The sequence below is a fragment of the Podospora bellae-mahoneyi genome, chromosome 3 (assembly GCF_035222275.1).
Source record: "Podospora bellae-mahoneyi strain CBS 112042 chromosome 3, whole genome shotgun sequence".
Classification (NCBI taxonomy): Eukaryota; Fungi; Ascomycota; class Sordariomycetes; order Sordariales; family Podosporaceae; genus Podospora; species Podospora bellae-mahoneyi.
The window spans coordinates 3,569,356-3,587,790 of record NC_085882.1 but is presented as its reverse complement, the minus strand read 5'-3'; the positions used below and the strand labels follow the sequence as shown (position 1 = coordinate 3,587,790).

The window sequence follows — 18,435 nt, the reverse complement described above, 5'->3', positions numbered from 1 at the left end:
ATGAAGGCATATCTCTACGCCCTCGCAGCCTCGGGGGCAGCGGGGGCAGCGAGAGCAACGGGCGGATTCGTGGCCACAGACCAGTCCTTAATTTCCTCAAGTTCTTTCGTCGATATCACCGAAGCAGACGAGGATCTCGACAAATGGCTCTCTGCGGTACAGGCGCAGCCTCTTGAGGCCCTCAAGCCATACCCCATTTCTTGCAGCAAAGCCGGGGAGGGCCCCTGGTTCCTGTTCCCGGAGGCGGATCAGTTGGCCTCATGCAAGGAGACCATGCTGCTCAATGTGGTTGTCCAGATGGCCGAGGTCAAGGACATGCCCACCATCATCAGGGCCTGCACAGCAGACTACGACACTTCTCCGTCCATGAGGGTTGCTTTCGTGCCAGACTCGACCAAGGCATCGCTCTGTACCACCGCCAACAAAGTGCTGGAGGATGCCTCCATCTCCATTCACCGGCCCGGCAAAGACCGCGAGTTCTCGCCGACCCATCTGCTATCAGCTGGTCGTCAGGTCAAGAGCTATCTTGCCTCTCAGAAGCCGTCATGCTCCAACAACGCCATGGCCTTTGGCTACTCGCAGACGTCGGTCATCGGTGTTTTTGCCGGCGCTAAAGTGCACCAGCACGGTGTCACATCAGATGTCCTTCAGCAATTCCTCGAGCATGTTCAGAACGAGTCGGTCTCAGGAACCACCGTGGTGCAGTTGTGTGGTGCCAAAGATCGTGGTGCCGATTACAGCATTGGCATCGTCGCCAGCAGCGCCAAGAATCTCGATTTCGTCCAGGAGGTGGTCAAGACATGGGCTGATGGCAAATGTGTCTCACAGGTGGGTGCGGGCCAGGACTGGATGCCGGTCACTCTGCGCGTTCCTGTTCCCTTGGAGGAGTTGTCCAAGAACGACACCATCTCCAACAGCACCGCCAGATCTCGCCATTCCGCGCCTGGAGATATTTCTGCCAGGTTCGCCCGGCTCAGCCCCCGAGCTGATTGCAGGGTCACTACCGTCCAGGCCGGCGAGGGTTGCTGGGCTGTGGCCCAGAGATGTGGCATCTCGCAGACTCAACTGCAGAACTTCAACCGCGCCAACCTCTGCAACTCACTTGTTCTGGGCGAGCGGGTCTGCTGCAGCACCGGCACCCTCCCCAGTACCCTCCCTCCCGGAAACTCTGACGGCACGTGTAAGACGCGCCAGGTTGTGTTGGGCGACGACTGTGGCTCATTGGCCAACAAATGCGTAAGTTAAACTTACTTTCCGCTTGACCTACGCACGTCGTGGACAAAAGAGAGACTGACAATACGATGTACAGGGAATTACTGGCGATGACTTCACCAAGGCGAATCCTCAATCCGGGCTTTGCTCCAAACTGTCCGAAGGTCAGCATGTGTGCTGCAGCCAGGGCAACCTTCCCGACCTTAGGCCCAAGAAGGGTGCCGATGGCTATTGTGCCGTTTATCGGACCAAGAAGGACGACAACTGCGCCAAGATTGCTGCAAGCAACATGCTCAGTGTGACCCAACTGGAGAACTTCAACAAGAACACATGGGGTTGGAATGGCTGCAAGTTGCTTTATCCCGATTTCAACATGTGCGTCAGCGACGGAGCTGCGCCGATGCCTGCTATTGTCCCTGTAAGTCAACCCAAGTCAAACTGCTTCTTCCACTTCCTATACTGACCTGCTTCGGCTTGGTAGAACGCAATCTGTGGACCAACCATGAACGGCACCGTCCGGCCCCCCTTAGGGACCAACATCAGCACGATGAACCCGTGCCCTCTCAACGTGTGCTGCAACATTTGGGGGCAATGCGGTATGACCGATGATTTCTGTGTCGTTTCCAAGTCCGAGACTGGTGCTCCCGGTACTGCAGCTCCTGGCCAGCACGGATGCATCAGCAACTGCGGCAGAGACATCATCAAGGGCCCCGCGCCGGCAAAACATATCAAGCTTGGCTATTTTGAGGGCTGGAACTTTGGCCGCAAGTGCCTGCACATGGATGCTACCCAAATCGACACAAGCACTTACACCCACGTTCACTTTGCCTTTCCTAATGTCACGCGAGGCGATTTTCGGATCGAGATCACGGACCCGTTAGTCAAGAAGCAGTTTGAACGTTTCAAGAAGCTTCAGGGCGTCAAGAAGGTTGTATCTCTAGGTGGCTGGGACTTCAGTGCTCTGCCAGGGACCTTCATGATTCTCCGAGAGGCCGCCCAACCAGCCAACCGCGACCTGTTCAAGCGCAACATCATCTCCTTCATCAACGAGCACAACCTTGACGGCATCGACCTTGACTGGGAATATCCAGGTGCCCCTGACATCCCGGACATTCCCGCTGATGATCCGGTAAATGGTCTCAACTACTACAGACTCTTGGCCAGCATCAAGGCCGAGGTCGGCGATTCCAAGACAGTTTCGTTCGCCGCACCAGCGTCGTTCTGGTACCTCCGCTCCTTTCCTGTCAAGCAAATAGCCCAAGCTCTCGGCTATATTGTCTTCATGACCTATGATCTTCACGGCCAGTGGGATGCTGGTAATAAGTGGACTTCGCCTGGCTGCCCGACGGGCAATTGCTTGCGGTCACATGTCAATGAGACTGAGACTAGGGACGCGCTCTCCATGATTACCAAGGCGGGTGCCCCTTCCAACAAGGTCCTGGTTGGTGTCTCCAGTTACGGACGGTCCTTCAAGATGGCCCAGGCTGGGTGCGACGGCGAGTCCTGCCTGTTCACGGGCGACAACCGCAACTCCCATGCTGCCAAAGGTCGGTGTACGGACACTGCTGGATACATCTCGAACGCCGAGATCAACCAGATCATTGCTCAAGGCAGGGCCAACAAGCGCTACAACAAAGAAGGTTCCAACATCATGGTGTATGACAACACAGAATGGGTGGCCTGGATGGACGACGAGATGAAGGACAAGAGAACCGAGTTTTACCACTCGTACAATTTCCTGGGCACCACTGATTGGGCAGTCGATCTGCAAGAGTGGTATCCCGACGCCAGTTTAGACGAGGACGATGTCGAAGTCGTTTATCTGGGAACCGAGGTGTACCGCGAAAGGACTGCCTACTGTACGCCGCCTTGCCGTCTTATCTTGCCACCCAGCTCACTCCCGGCACCAACGGTAATCTCAATTCCACCCTATACAACATCCATTGAGGTGGGCCGCAGCCAGGGTGCATCATTTGTCGTCGAAACGACGACCATCACCGTCTATGCGCCCAACATTACGACAAATCAGATGCCCATGTCCAATGTCAATATCACCGTCGCCAATCCAACAAATGGCGGTGGTGCCGGTGGCATTCCCCCTTTCTACGCCAACCCAAGTATTGATATCCCCCCTATTCCCGTCGTCGTCACGCCTCCAGGGGGTGGTGCACCGCCAACTTCGCGATGGATTACTCTTCCGCCCTGGCCGTCAGTGACAGATGGCCCGCTGCCTGACGACCCATCTGGAGTCGACATTCCAGACAACAGCGACCTACCATCTGATGATCAAAATCCAATCATTGATCGACCTCCTCTAGGATCTGGACCTCCAATGGTCTGGGACTGCCCGCCGGGTGGCGTGTTGGAGATTGATGAGTTTCACGCCATCTTGACGCTTGACAATTGCCAGGGTCAAGTAACTTTGGGCGGGTGCGCACCTACGGGAACGAAGGCAATGGATGCACCTCCTGAGAGCACACTTCTCATTGGCTGCACTTTGTTCACGGGGACCCAGGCTCCTGATATCAAGCCATTTCCTACAGGCTCAGGTAATATCATTCAGCCCATCACCACGCTAGTGCCGGATCCACCAAGAGAAGACGACCCTTAAGATTCCGACGATGACGATGACGAGCCCGCGGGTATATACCTGTCGTGCAAAGCTTGGTTCTTCTTCATTTGCATCGACTGGCCAGAACTCAAGGTCTTCGGTTGGGTTTTCCCTCCTCTGCCCCCCGGGCCCTATAGGAGTGGTCCCCCGAATATCGACTGGCCAAAGCTTCCCGGTATCACGGTCAAGGGACGTCTACCAAAATGGCCAGCCATCACAATACCGACCAGAGGCCCGATTCCCACACCTGAGAAGCCGAGCAACTGCAAGACCCAGACCGCCGAGCTTTGCAAGATGACGACTTCGTACGCCGGCGTTGTGGAAGGTGGCACAACCAGAACGACCTCGTCTACGACCAAGGAGACATGCGCTACTATCTACGGATGCGAGGTGGAGGATGACAATTCGTCGACCCAGACTTTTGATGGTTGCACTGTCACCCCGGTGGCAAAGCGCGAGGTTGTCGCAACGCCAACCCCAGTTCAAGGAGCTGCTGGTACCCTTGAGGAGAGATCTCGACCGTTCCTGCAAGCTAGAGCCAAAAAGAAGAGCCCATGCCAAATTGGGGATGCCTTGATCATACCTGACAACCCTGAAAATGTCCAGGCCATCCGCACCTGGCTCGGGGACGTCAACAATAACCCAAAGAAGCAGCCATGGTCATACACAGAGATCAAGTCCGATAGGGCGAAGTTTACTGCCTTTTTCCACGTTGTCCAGCTTGACCGTGCAAGCTTGGACACACTTAGTGGCGCCAAAGGGATCTACGGTGTAAGTCAGCCAGCCAGCTTCCTCCGATTATCTTTCTTGCTTTTATCAAAGTCGAGCGCAAGGATAGGAGCTAATAAGTGTGATTTCAGATTGACGACATATACTACCTCTCTGAGATGAATGCAGAGGCTAAGGCCAAAACGGCATTGGCGGACGCTCAAACGCCACGGCCTGTTACCGATATCTGGCAGGGGAAGTTCCCTGGGTCCGGTGGTGGCGGCCCAGCAGTTGTTCCTCGGCACTTCTCCCGAGATCAGTCACCTGGGAACCTTACCTCTTCAACTGAGATACCAGATATTCATCGCGACCTCAATGAGACTATCTCTGGAGTCCTTCGTAAGAGGAACGACTATGGGGAACACGAAACGGCGGAGTATTGGGAGCTTTCTCAGCTTTCGGCACCTCCCTCGTACACAGGATTTAAGTCATGGAGGAGGTCTGGGACCCCAGCAAGAACGCAGGACCCCAAGAAACCCGACAGATGGTTCAACACATATTGGTACCCCAAAGGCACTGGCCTAACGCAGTACATATACAATATGGAGTCGGACATAGATACCAGCCATGCAGTAAGTCTACCCATCTTTCACCTGGATTGGTGTCATTGAACAGCATAGATCTGACTTTTTGAACAGGAGTTCCAAGGGTTAGGCGGGCGTTTGATCAGGTGGCCTTACTCGTCGCCGTACGGTGGCGACGCGAAAACACCCAAGCCTGTCTCCGCTTCCGATTGGAAGCACGGGACCGCTGTCTCATCCAAGATTCTCGGAAACCTCCTCGGGGCCGGCAGAGAGGTCACCATGGTCTTGCCAGTCAACCCAGGAAGTGGATTCACCTACACAGGCAACTCAGGCGCAAAAACCAGATATTTCGAGGAAGCAGCCGTGCTTGAGACATTTATACGAGTTATGGATGACATTCTTGATTCTGCGAACAACAAGGAAGGCCGAGCCATCATCAACTATTCTGGCGGCATGTTCACGGATGGTGCCAGCGAGGCCAGGATCAGGATGCTATGTGAGTCAACTCCGAGTTTGCCAAGGACGTGGCAGAATAACGACCATATACTGACAGTGCATCGCAACCACAGACAAAATTATCAAGAAGCTAGACCAGTATAACGTGCTCGTTGTCGCCGCTATCCACAATTCCTACAAGGAGAGAGGTGATAACATTGATGCTTACCCAGCCGGTTGGGGCAATGTCTCTCGCGCCGACTACCTCAGCAACGTCCTTTCGGTGGGCGCAGTGCAGCAAAGTCAGCGTGTAGCAACCTTCGCCCCTTACCAACAGTAAGCTCTCATGATCTTCCTTTTCAATATATTGCAGGCCATGATTACTGACGCAAAGTCTGCCGGTAGATGGGTTACTTATGCTCCAGGTGAAAAGACTTACATCGCTGTTCCTGGAAAGGGTGTCGCGACGGACGACGGAAGCTCAATGGGTAAGTTTCCCACGACAATTTTCTGTCTGTGGACGATAGCTGACTTTTCAACCCTCCAACAGCGGCACCCCTGGTTGCAGCAATGGCTGCCAATCTCCGCTCTTTGCCGTCAAAGTGGAAGGAGGACCTCAAGGATCCGAAACGCCTCAAGGCCCTCATCAAGATACTTTCCCGGCCTCTCCCTATGGGAAAACCCGACAAGAACCCTGCAAAGCCAAAGATTCCAGTGGGCAAGATCGATACCTTGGTCAGCACAGCGTGGAATGGTCAAGTGTTTAACCTTGGCCACTGCCTCCTTGACACCACCGAAGCCAAGGGCCAAGGTGGCAATGCGCAGCTGGACAAGGTTTGCCCTAAGATTGAGGACATCAAAAAACCAGACGCAGATAAGCTGTTTAGCCCCCCCGGCGGTGGTGGTGACAGCGGTGGTGGCAGTGGCGGTGGTGGGCCAAGCAGAGATCCTATCGAACACAAGCCCGGTCCTGCCGGACCCCTTTGCAACAAGCCCATTGGACTTGGGAAACGAGACGGCCAGTGCGGGAAGATATGCACCGGTTACTACTGCACGCCGACGCCGGTCGGGCCACCCCCCGACTATCACGACCCGGAGGACCCAGCGCACAAGGTCACCAGGCCTCCGATGCCGACATTGACAGGAGCGCCAGACCTCGGTAACTGTCCCAAGACGACGACGCGGCGCTGCGTAGGAAGTGGTGGTCGCGAGACCTGCGAGGACGTCACCATCTGTGCGCCGACAACGGCAGTCCCTACTCCCACGGCACAACCTACCCCAACAGCAGCGCCGCAGCCAGCCACATGTCGCATCCATATCGCCCAGCACCACTGGTTCAGCTGGACCTCTAACGCCAACGCAATGTTTATGGAAGTCACTTCTTATATCAATGAAGTACGACAGAACTACGAATCGGCAAATACGGACTTTGGCATCTCGATGACGTGGTACAAGGCAAGCTCGAAATTCCCGACGGATCTTCAGGTTGATATTCGCAAGGAAAAGGGAGCTGTGAACTTCAAGAGGGACAGGCCGGCACCGGGCGAGAACCTCGAGAGAAAGAGGCTGTTCATGTCGTTTGATCTTTACTTCACAGCCGGCAACCAGCACTGGTCGAGCGGGAACAGGGACGAAAGCAGAATGCCGTTTTGTCGGGTAGGGGCATGGGATGAGAACTCGTGGGATGGTATTAATCATCTTCAACCGGTAAGTTAATCCCCCTTTGAAGACTGTCTAGAAGATATGGCAGATGACTGACGAAATTCTTACATACAGAGCCGACGGATGGACTGCTACTGGAGGTGTTAGTGCAGAACATGTCCCCGACGCCTCCATAGATGCACAAAATACCCTCATTTTACCGAGCCCATGCCTGTAATGATTGATCACATTGCGAGTTTTAATTGTTCTTTGCTGTGCGAGGGTTGAATAGACAGAGGGCAATGATGCCCCACATAAGACTTAGCTTCAGAGTTCCGACATGCAACTTGCCAGCCATGCGCCTCTGTTTTTATATTCCTGTGTCGCCGAAATCTCCCGTCAGCAGAGCTGCTGATCACGATCACTGCCCTTTTTCCTAAGTTTCTACGCGCCTTGCTGTTCTCTCCCTTCGATGACTACTCACTATGACCCAATGCCGATGATCGTTCACGGTGCGGCCTTGGTGAGCTTCGTCTGGACCTGCATTATCGTTTCCGTCCAAGGGATTGGTATCTACAAAATGTACGACTTGGACGTCCCCACCATCGTACCGCCTCCGGTGTTTGCTCACAATCTCCTCTCTGCGTCTTCAGCCTCCGGAATAACTCTGCTCCTCACGCGAAACCTTTCTCCCCGACCCTCAAGGAAGATGATGTGCCGCACATCACTGTTAATCGACCTATAAAAGGCGTAGAAGCTGGTCTTTACGAATGTCTCGTGTCAACCTTCCACCTCGCCTACCCCAAGTCGAAGCTTACTATCTACTTCTGCGTCGATTCAACAAGAGATCTAGCCTATCCTGTTCCACGGAAATTCATCTCCGCTTTCCCCGAGAAGTCAGGAAATAGCCAATTAGGGTTGGACGAAAGTGCTATGGCGCCAAGACCCACGAGCATTCTGCAGGATGCAAGATGCTGAGGATGATCGGAGGCATAGCACGACGAGCATATCGCAGGATGCGATGTGCTAAGGGTGACCGGGGCCGTAGCAGGACGAGCACCTTAAGGTCCTAAGTTCTATATATACGGAGGAACTGGCTGGTGTAGATAGACAGTTCCGCAGTATACAATATAAGTCACAATCGTTGGTATCTTAGTTATTGTGATTGAGATAAGCTATTGTTGTATACTGTTTAGCTGTACCGAACCAGGATTTTTCAGAAGTGCCTTTAACCAGTATCCATTTCAGAGGTTCTGGATAGGGTTCGTTATAGATAGCCGCTTATTTTTATAATCTCCTTGCCCTCTGTCTTAAGTATCTCGGGTAACTTATATTTAATGAATTACTATTAGTAAGCTTAGGTTAGTGTTACGCCCTAAGTATAATAACCCCGTGTGGGAACCACTGGATGGTTCCCGAGGTGCTGGGACACCTCATCCAATTATTGGGCTAGAGACAGAAAAGGGTTCTGGTTAACCAAGCTGAATAGGAGCTTATGGAAGCTGAACTGACGTAACCAGTTTAGCTGGATATGGATATAAGGTACGAAGTTACTTCAGAAATATATGTAGATAGCTTTATGTTGCAACCTGCACCGGGAATGGATATAGACTGCAAGGCAGTACGCCAGAGGTGAATATGACAGGATGATCGAAGGTTGTGGCACGCGTCTCAGACATGGGGTTCACTGTCAACAACAGGTTGTTCTAACAAAGAGCTACTGAGAGTAGATTGTAGACAAGTGGACTTGAATTGCTTGCGTGAGGAATCAGATTCCTCGACACCTGCGTGACAGTGGCTCGCTCGCAGGCCGCACTTCACATAGGACAAAGAAAAGACTCTGTGGGCTCGCAGGCCACACAATAAGCACCGGATTGGCCTGATCAGAGGGCCAGAATTGCCTGCACACGTGCAAGACACAAAATACGAAGAAAATAAAAGTCGATGTCCTGTCTAAAATAGAACGTCCGAAGCAGACCGCATATATACATGACCCCTGAACCCCCGAATCCTCTGGGAGCCCCACTTTCTTACTCATACCTTCAGGCCTGTGGCCGCACCCCAAACCAATAGAAGACAGTAGAGAGCTAGTTAGGCGAAAATGTAAGGCCGATAACGCTGAAGTGTGTAAAGAAAGGTTTTGTGGCAGTAATAAACGGGGTAGTAAGGATATTGGGGATGAGAGAGAAGAGTCGTGCGGTAGGTGGTAAGACGGATAGAATAGCCTCTTTATATAGCCAGAACTGGAAGAAGAAAGTCGTGCAATAAGCAGGTAGGGAGTGACGGATTTTGCTATGTCAAAATGGCTGCCACGACCCAGAGTCCCCTAAAACGGAAAGCAAATACGCTGGTGAGCCCGTTCCTTGGTCCCCGTTTTGGTGGAGGATTCGTCCCTGTAGGAGAGGGAGGCTCCAAATTTGGACTATGAGAGCGTCGCGTAAAGTTGTCGTTTTTTGGAGAATGGCGAGCGTAGGGTGAGCGGTGGTGAGCTCAAGGTGAGCCGAGGGTGAGCCGAGGGTGAAGCGAGCCTGATTTTGGGCTAACCATGTTCGGACGAGACAGAAAAGTTTTTAGAGACCGACTACCTAGGTGAGGTAACTCAGTGTCGACACACGACCTCATCTTATTTCTCTCTTTTTCGTCTTCATCATTTTTCTCTTTGTAAAACAAGTTGACATCTGCGCAGACATCACCATCAGAGAAAATCCGTGCCCCATCGCACAAAACAGAGTTCAGATCAGTGACATGTTGGCGTTCCGTTCCTGCGGTGGCGAAAGCTTCATCGTTGGAGGTGACGGTGTGGAGGAGACCGTGATGTTTAAGTTTTTTGCCAGCGCCCAACATAGCGTTTTGAACACTGAAAAGCCACAAAAGTTTGGAAAAGAATTTCTGGATTAAAAATTCGCCCTCGGAAACTTCTTTCCCTTCTTCCTTTCCCCCCTTCATCCACACCCTCTCCTGCCACCAGCATTACCAATTCTGTCCCTGCATGATGCCTGATCAATTCAAAGCGGTCCAACAGAGGCTGGCCGGGCTGGTCCAGAGGGTGGCCCCCGATCTCCAGGAACTACGTCAAGAGGTTGAGGAGCTCACCAAAGCCCTCGCTGCCGAGGAGGAGGCTAGCGACATCAACAGAAAAATGTACATTACTCAGAGGGTAGCACTGAATTGGAAGCTCCAACAGCAGACCTCCGAGATTACCAATTTGCATGAGCGGCAGTTGAAGCTCTCCCAGGAGCTGGCCGCCTGCCAGCAAAAAATTGCCTGCTCTTCCACCACACACGCCGAGCAGATTGCCGCCATTGAGAAGGACTACGACGAGCAAATCTCGACCATCAACTCCCTTCACCAGCGGGAGATCTCCGACTTGCAGCTGCGCCATCAGCTGTCGCGCCATCGGGATGCCGTGAACGCGATGCATAATGCCGACCTGCTTCAGACGCAACTCGCCCGGGAGAGACTCAAGGTCGATGACTTGCGGAGGGACTGCGCCAAGTTGGAGGAGGAGTGCGCTCAGTCCAAGGAGGAGGGTGACCAGTCCAGGAAGGATTGCGAGTCGTGGAAGATGAAGTATGACGAGTCCATGAAGTCTAATGAACAGCTCCAGAAGAAATTCCGCTGGGAGACCGCGACGGTGGATTCTCTCTGCAAGAACTGCATCATGTTGCAGGAGCAGGGCGACGAGTGGATGAAGAAGCACAACCAGATGAAGGAGGAACACGGCGAGTTGCAAGACAAGCACCAGAACTTGGAAGAGTCTGACCTCGCACTGAAGAGCCGCTACCATGCCCAATCCGCTGAGCTGAGCGTGGCCCTCGAGCGCAATCACAGTCTTGAGGAGGAGGTCCAGCAGATGAAGGAGCAGTGGAAAGAGGAAGACCGGCGCGCCACTGAGGCAGAATCGCAAAAGTTATTCTTCCTTGCGAAACTGCAAAGCTTGCAAAACGACCACGCCGAACATAAGGAAATGTATTTGAAGAGGCGTCAGGCGTACAAGGAGCTGCTGGTATTACACGTGAGATTGCACGGTGACCATCATAAGCAAAGTAAGGTTGTCGAGGCCTTGCGCTACGACATCAAGGGGCTGGAGAATATACAGAAGAGGCTTATTGAGGAACTGGAAGATATGAAGGACGACTGCAGAAAACGCCGACAGGAGTGTGAGGATATGATGTTCAGTCACAATGTCTTGGCCGCCAGGAATGATGAGCTGTTGGTTCAATGCATTGAGCTTCAGACCAAGTGTGAGAAGCTTGATGATGAGGTTACTGGGGCCCAGGGGTTTGAAATTATTGGCTCCCCTGTGGAGTCATATGATGATGAGGAGAGTGATGAGGAGAACGATGAGGAGACCGATGAGGAGAACGATGAGGAGAGCGAGGAGGATGAGGGTGACGAGGAGAGCCAGGAGGATAAGGAAGAGGACGACGATTTTGACGAGGCAGACGATCAACTGTCTGACCTTGATGGCCTTGTTGAGGTAGAGGATCAGGTGTCAGATGATGATTGTGAGTTCCCTGACGAGGACAAATGAGTGAAGGCTTGGCAGGAGATATTGAGGTGGTGGTTATTTGTTTCAGATTCCTTGTCACCTGGTAAATATCTTGGTACATTATTATCATTGTTTATCTTGCCGGGTGTCAGCCGCCACCGTCCTTTTTGCCAGCCCTATAAATAACAAAAAGAACCATCCAATCAATGTCCCTGGTAGCCCTACGGTAAGGGTGTAGAAGTAGAGAGACTTCGGCCATATTCCAACCTCTCACGATCACCAAAATCACAGAGGCAAGAAGGAGCAGGCTGGGGATCTGCGGTGGACATAACTAACACCAGGGCCCACAGTTGTAATAAGACATACGAGCTGATACTTACTTCTATAAGAATGACTGGTCCGGTCATCCTTCCTTTCGATGGGTTTGAACAAGATGCGTACATTGCCATTCCCAGGATAGTGAGCCCCTCGACGAAAAGGACAAGTAATGTTGCAGAGATTACAACAGAAGCTATCTTGCTGCCGTTGAACACATCATCCAGTCGTGGCATTCCCAAGCGTCCGACAACCGTCAAGTCAGGATTAATTTCTCTCTCCGCCATGATGCAATGTGTCAAGCCCAGCACCGTTGCCACCCCTGCCAGCGTCCACATGGCTGCCCTTCCGGCCCGGATAATAAGTGCCCTCTCGTTTGATGGCCAGCTGTAGCGTTGACCAAATTCCACAAGCAAAACACTACAAAGAGCTGCGCCCACGTGTCGGAATAGACGAGCGACGGGTTCGAGTCGTTTTGTTGATAGGAGCATTAAAAGGTAGCGGTCTTCAGAGGAGAGATAGACTTCAGGTGTGTTGTAGTAAGCGTAAACGGAGAAGGAGGCTATGCGGAGAATGTAGCCACTATTATGACTGATTGTGAGTTGCCTGAATAATGTCCGCGGTGAAGGGAAATATTTACATGATCAAAGCGGACATGGTAGCGGCGTAATAATGCCATATTGGACGCATTTTGGAGGTTCGCAAGGCGCTGTAGCCAAACGTGCACAGAAAAAAGAGTGTAAAGATGCCCTCGACGATGGCGCTGGCAGCGTAGACGAAAGGGAGGTCGACACTGTAGGAGGTTGTTTTGGATCGCTTTGCCATGGTTAAAAGGATGACGCAAGACTTGGAGTATAATCTCGGAGAAGAGTCAGTTAGGGGAGGTCCTCAAGAGTGTATACCGAAGACCTCCATCACTCAGTCGAACTGTCGATGAGAGATATTATATGTTGCCATCCCATCTTGGCGAGGCCTCTCTTTTTAACAGCTGCGCCATATTGTTTTGACGCCGGCAGGCAGATTACCAGCACTCGGTTCTAGATGTTGGGAGACTTGGCAAGGCGCATTATGTGACTGACGGGCGATGGTTTGGCCGGTCTAACAGGTTGACTGACATTGAACATCGTGGCTTGTCAGGGTTAATGCACAAGTAGTTAAGTTTGGAAAGATCCCTAGGGTTAGCTGTGGCTCAATCATTGACTTTTTGGTTGGCCAATGGGAAGCCCTCAATTGTCCGTTACTGGTTTCAGCAACTTGTGGACAGAAACAAGCACTGCTCCCTTAACACGAACCCCAGCTTCTCTCTATTTGCTGCTTTCTTTACGCCCCGCTTTCTCGCGTCCTCCGTCCTCACCATGATGGATTTTTTTTTTTTGCCCAGCTTCTAGCACGGTCAGAAGACTCGCCAACTCAGCATCCGAAGCCCGCAGTGAAATGGCCGTGGATTCCGACCAAGACCCAGGCCCTCACGCCAACCAGGAGATGCTCGCTGTCCCGGGCCTGTCACGCCTCGGCCCGGCGGCAAGCTCTGTCATGTCAGCGAATAGCTCCAACTGAGTCCTCGACTGTTTGTCGTCTTTCCGGGAGATGAGGGTTAGGGTTAACCCGAGACTTGTCACTGCAAGCAGACGTATACAACGCCTTTGCTGGTGTGGCACGCCAGATCAAGCGGCAGTTGAATACTGACATCTACCACAGGCTGCCAACCATCTATTTCGACTGGTTTCTGCTATGGTGTCCCCTACCTCTTCACACTCGCCGCCTTTCAGAAACGACCAGCCAACCCGTGGGGCCCAGCTGGTTCTGGTTCTCATGGGTTGGCTCTTGGTCATATATATGGGACGGGTATTGCCAGGAAATTAAACGCATTGGCAGAGGGATATGAAATCGATGTTGGGTTTTTGGTATCAGAGCCTGGGACATGATACGACAGAATGCAAACGACTTGCGCGGCTCAATGACGACATGAATGGAGCTGTTGAGCCACCCTTGAAGGCTGAACGCAGAAAGTACTATGATAGGAGCTTGGAACCATCAAGCTGCAACCAGGTTGGATGGATGAACATGCGCTTCAGGCAGAAAGAGAGTCCATGCTACTCTGATCTGACTGAACACGATCTTGGATGGGGGTACAAGGTGGTGATGCTTGAAAGGAGAGATGGGGACGGTGGCAGACACGCAACAGGGTCTATTTCGAGCATGTTTGCGGAGCGTGTCGCCGTTGGATCCATTGACGTGTGCCAGTTGCTGGCTCGACTGGTCTGGAAGGAGGTCATTCTTGGCTAACATTTTGTGGGCCATCTGCACGCAAACCATTCCTCTGCACGTTTGGTCACAGAGTGCCTGGCTGTTGACTGGTCCAACCATCGTCAAAATCTTGGCAAGGCCTCCAATTTGGGTTATCAGTCCCAGAGTCACAACCGCTTCCATGACCACTGCCCGCCTTTGAGCTTCCTAAAATGCTCAGCTGAACCAAGCCAAGTGAGCCCGCGGCAGAGTACCCTGGCCAGGTCGGCGGTTAGCTTCTTCGGGGCGGTCAGTCGAGCTGTGCCAACCCATACAAATATCCATCATGGTTCCCCCAAAACTGTATCCAGAAGCCTACCACCTGACCAACTCCAAACATGGCTGCTGTTCAGCTAGATCTCGCAGCAGTGCAGCAGCTCGCCGCTGAGCAGCGCGCCCTTCTTGACACCATTGACGAGCTTCGAAAACTTGGCCTAGGAAAATTTGTCCAACTTCCTCAACTCATCGTTGTTGGCGATCAATCATCCGGAAAAAGCTCCGTCCTGGAGGCCATCTCTCGTGTCCGCTTTCCTATCAAAGACGGACTCTGCACGCGCTTTGCAACTGAGTTGGTGCTTCGCCAAGCCTCCCAGACGAAAGTCAACGTCCAGATCCAGAATGATGCTGGCGATGTGGACGATCATGTCTTTGACAGAACCGGCCTCAACAACGACGAACTTCCTGCTATCATCGAGGAAGCCAAAGATGTCATGGGTGTCGGCTCGGGATCAAGTACATTCTCAGAACAAGTCCTCCGGGTGGAAATTTCCGGCCCTGCTGTTCCACAGTTGACGCTTGTCGACCTCCCCGGTTTCTATCATAATGAGACAGAGAACCAAGAGGCCGGCGGTGTTGCTGTGGTCGATCGGCTCGCAGAAAAGTATATGCGCCAGAAGAACAGCATCATCCTCGCCGTTGTCTCAGCCCAAAGTGAGCTGGCTGCCCAAAAGGTCTTGAATGAAGCGAAAAAACACGATCCTACCCGAGGGCGAACCCTGGGAATCATCACCAAGCCCGATAAGGTTGACCAGGGCTCCCACAACGAAGGCCAATACTTGCGTCTGGCGGAGAACAAGGAAGGCTCTCACAAACTGGCACTCGGCTGGCATGTGCTACGCAACCGAACTCATATGGAGACCACGTCAACAAATGGCGAGCGTGATGAGGCCGAGAAGAACTTCTTTCGAAACGGAGTGTGGGCAACAATCAAGGCTCAGGACAGGGGCATCGAGGCTCTCAGGGACAAGCTCAGCCAAGTTCTCTTGGCACACATTCAGCGCAAACTTCCAGAGCTCATCGAGGACATTGAAAACTTGATCAAGCAACGTCAAAGTCGACTCAAGGAACTGGGCGAGCAACGTTCAACACCACAGGCCATGAGAACATACCTCACCAAGATCAGTTCCCGTTTCCGTGAGCTTGCTGGCGAAGCAGTTAGGGGCAACTACCTTGACGATTTCTTTGGCGGTTTGTATCCTGATCCAGACTCGACCGAATACACTGATGCTCGAATCAAGAAGTTGCGCGCCTTGGTGAGGGACCTCAACAGAGTCTTTGCACACGTTTTGTTGGTCAAAGGCAATCGACGCAAGATTCTTTGGGACGGCGATAACCAGGACAGGGACTCTGATGACGGTGAATCTGACAACGAAGAAAATGAATGTTCTGAGCCAGAGCTTGCAGCCCATCTTCACCAGCTTCTTGAACATTATCCTTTTGAAGACCCAGCAACCGTTTCGCTCGCAAATCTCAAGGGCGAGTTGGAAGCCATGGCCTCTGAGAACCAGGGCACCGAGTTTCCGGGCTCACCCAATGATCGATTGACGCTCCGTCTCTTCCGGGATCAATCACAGCCTTGGGAGGACATCACCAAACGTCATATCAAACTGATCACGGAAATTTGTCAGAGCTTTACCGAGAAGCTCATAGATCATATCGTCGGAAGAGACCCCAAGACGGCACAGGCACTCCTGAGAGAGTACGTTGCCCCATTCTTTCAAGAAAAGGCGTCTTTGCTAGGTGTCAAGCTTCAGGAACTGCTGTATCACTACATGAATGGGTACGATCCTATGCCCTTGCTCAAGAACACACGAAGCCGGAGGGGGGGCGAGCGGCGAGTTCAGCAAACCGCCCGTCAACTTGAGAAGGTGTATCCAAATCTGGAAGGGTTGACCCATGAACATGTCTCGAGAGCTGTGTTGGAAGCAGCTTCAGAGGCAACCCCGTCTAGTGATTTTGGAACAGACAAAATCATTGAGAGCATGGCCAATTATTATGACGTGAGTTTTCCGTGGAGATATTTGGTCTTTGGAATGGCTTGCGCTGAAATCTGTCTTACAGAGATCACTTGACATCTTCATTGACAATGTTGTGGTCCTCGGACTGGAAAATTGTCTTCTGCGCCACCTCCCAACCATCCTCGATCCTGACATGGTTCCTAACATGACAGATGAAGATGTCGAAAAGGTTGCCGCTGAATCACGTCCGGTAAGGCAGGAGAGAGAAGAGCTGCAAGTCCAACTTACCAAGCTCCAGAGTGGACATGCTGCGTGCAGAGCGTTCCAGCCAAGAGACTTGCCTTCGTTCTCTGCGTCGAGTAGAAACGGGATGGCAATTGGCGGGACCGGCCTTGTTTTGAGGCGGGGACCTAGCCAGAGCCCGGCTCCGATACCAAGCATCGAAACCGAGAGAACAGCAACTCCTGGGAGCCGACAGTCAACCGCTACACTCGGCCGCACACCTTCCTCTTCTTCGACAAGCACTGCTACACCACGTGTTTCGGGATCTTCCGCTCCTGTTTCTGCTTCAGCCCCAGCTCCCCGCTCAATCTTCGCGGACATGAAGAACCCACCCGCCCCCAGGTCTGGTGGGCAATTCACCACCACACCATCTACGTCCGGGGTATTTAGCACTAAACCAGCCACGCCCGGCACTGGTGGGCTATTCGGAACGAGTGATCCTGCACCAACGGCTTCGCTTTTTGGCCCCAAGGGCTCTTCAGTGGTTGGTAATCCATCAACTCCGAACTCAGCGTCTTTGTTCTCTGCTCCCTCCGGCCCAGTCGCCAAGGCTCCCGCTCCTTCGCCATTCTCCAATGCCCCTACTGTTGCGTTTCCTTCCGGAGGAATATTTGGCACCAGTAATAACCAAAGTGGTGGTGCTCTGTATAGTACGAAGCCGGGGCAGACATCAGGTTCTGGTTTTTTCGGCTCTCCTTCCGCCAAAACTGGAGGGGCTGAAGGCAGTTAGTTTTCTTCTTCCTTTGTCTAAAGATTTTTCTGTTGCTATCTGAATTTGAGTATTGCGTCGCCTTTGATCTTTGTGGTTTGGTGCTGTCTAGAATGAAGGCTGACTGACTGTGATGGGTTACCAGTGCCTTTACCCAGTCGCAAAGCACCTCCGATCAATTACAGATATGTAGCTACAAAGTTTGATAGCCCTAGGCTGCCTGGCGAATATGACCTATACCATCACATATCGGCCTTGCCCAGTTGCAAGGGTTGGTCTCCAGAGGAGATACGCCTTCATCAGGTAACAGCGGCGGGCACAACGGAATTTTAGGGGCCTTGAACGATGATAGAAATCGCTTTCGCTATCATTTGACGTACTTCGGACTATCATTGTTACTATCTTTCAAGGTATATTGTGCCTCAAGCATTGATTTTTTGGTTGGCCAATGGGAAGCCCTCAATTGTCCGTCACTTAGTTACTGGTTCCACGACGTCGCGCGACTCGTCGACAGAAACCAGCACTGCTCCATTGACACGAAAGTGGATCTAGCTTCAAGAGAGATGTTTGAGAAAGGACAAAAAGGGAAACAAAAGCATATAGATTAAACCCTAATTCTCACATTCTACTAGTAATGTCATATTTCCTCCCATGTCCCATCAGGTGCTTGATATAGTTAATATTCATCCCAATCACTTTGCCATAGACACAAGGCTCTATGCACCTTCTCAAAAGCAACGTGCTTATCAGGGTGTTTTTTTCTCAGGGTGCCTTTTCCCACTATCAAAGAATGTCAATGAGGAGTAACTAAGTAAGCAACGAGCCTTGGGGGTACACTTACACATTTGAATGATTTTACCTGTTCGCCAGCTCCGGGCCAGTTCTCGCCCGACATGCACGAGTGATCGGGCACGTATGAGGCA

At 52.2% G+C, this 18,435-nt stretch overlaps 4 protein-coding genes across 4 annotated transcripts; all 4 read left to right on the top strand.

Annotated features, from left to right (window-relative positions):
* QC761_0059120 (uncharacterized protein) lies at window positions 1-3,823 on the top strand (the record flags this gene model as incomplete). Its single annotated transcript, XM_062872552.1, has 3 exons — window positions 1-1,236; window positions 1,310-1,630; window positions 1,694-3,823. The coding sequence occupies 3 exons, from the start codon at window positions 1-3 to the stop codon at window positions 3,821-3,823; spliced, it is 3,687 nt and encodes a 1,228-aa protein (XP_062734035.1).
* Window positions 3,824-4,117: 294 nt separating this feature from the next.
* Window positions 4,118-8,261, top strand: QC761_0059110 (uncharacterized protein; the record flags this gene model as incomplete). The annotated part of the gene is made up of 8 exons (XM_062872551.1): window positions 4,118-4,594; window positions 4,684-5,163; window positions 5,230-5,611; window positions 5,685-5,886; window positions 5,956-6,038; window positions 6,101-7,257; window positions 7,327-7,910; window positions 8,116-8,261. The coding sequence occupies 7 exons, from the start codon at window positions 4,118-4,120 to the stop codon at window positions 7,357-7,359; spliced, it is 2,814 nt and encodes a 937-aa protein (XP_062734034.1). The 3' UTR covers window positions 7,360-7,910; window positions 8,116-8,261.
* A 1,919-nt stretch (window positions 8,262-10,180) lies between these two features.
* QC761_310460 (uncharacterized protein) lies at window positions 10,181-11,725 on the top strand (the record flags this gene model as incomplete). The annotated part of the gene is made up of 1 exon (XM_062878191.1): window positions 10,181-11,725. One exon carries the CDS (start codon window positions 10,181-10,183, stop codon window positions 11,723-11,725), a length of 1,545 nt encoding a protein of 514 aa, XP_062734033.1.
* Window positions 11,726-13,278: 1,553 nt separating this feature from the next.
* On the top strand, window positions 13,279-18,016 carry QC761_310470 (uncharacterized protein). Its single transcript, XM_062878192.1, has 2 exons — window positions 13,279-16,563; window positions 16,625-18,016. Exons 1-2 carry the CDS (start codon window positions 14,623-14,625, stop codon window positions 17,531-17,533), a joined length of 2,850 nt encoding a protein of 949 aa, XP_062734032.1. The 5' UTR covers window positions 13,279-14,622; the 3' UTR covers window positions 17,534-18,016.
* Window positions 18,017-18,435: the final 419 nt, after the last annotated feature.

Coding starts and splice junctions, on each gene's coding strand:
- QC761_310470 (XM_062878192.1), top strand. CDS start 14,623: ATGGCTGCTGTTCAGCTAGATCTCGCAGCAGTGCAGCAGCTCGCCGCT. Junction 16,564..16,624: donor GCATGGCCAATTATTATGAC/GTGAGTTTTCCG, acceptor TCTGTCTTACAG/AGATCACTTGACATCTTCAT.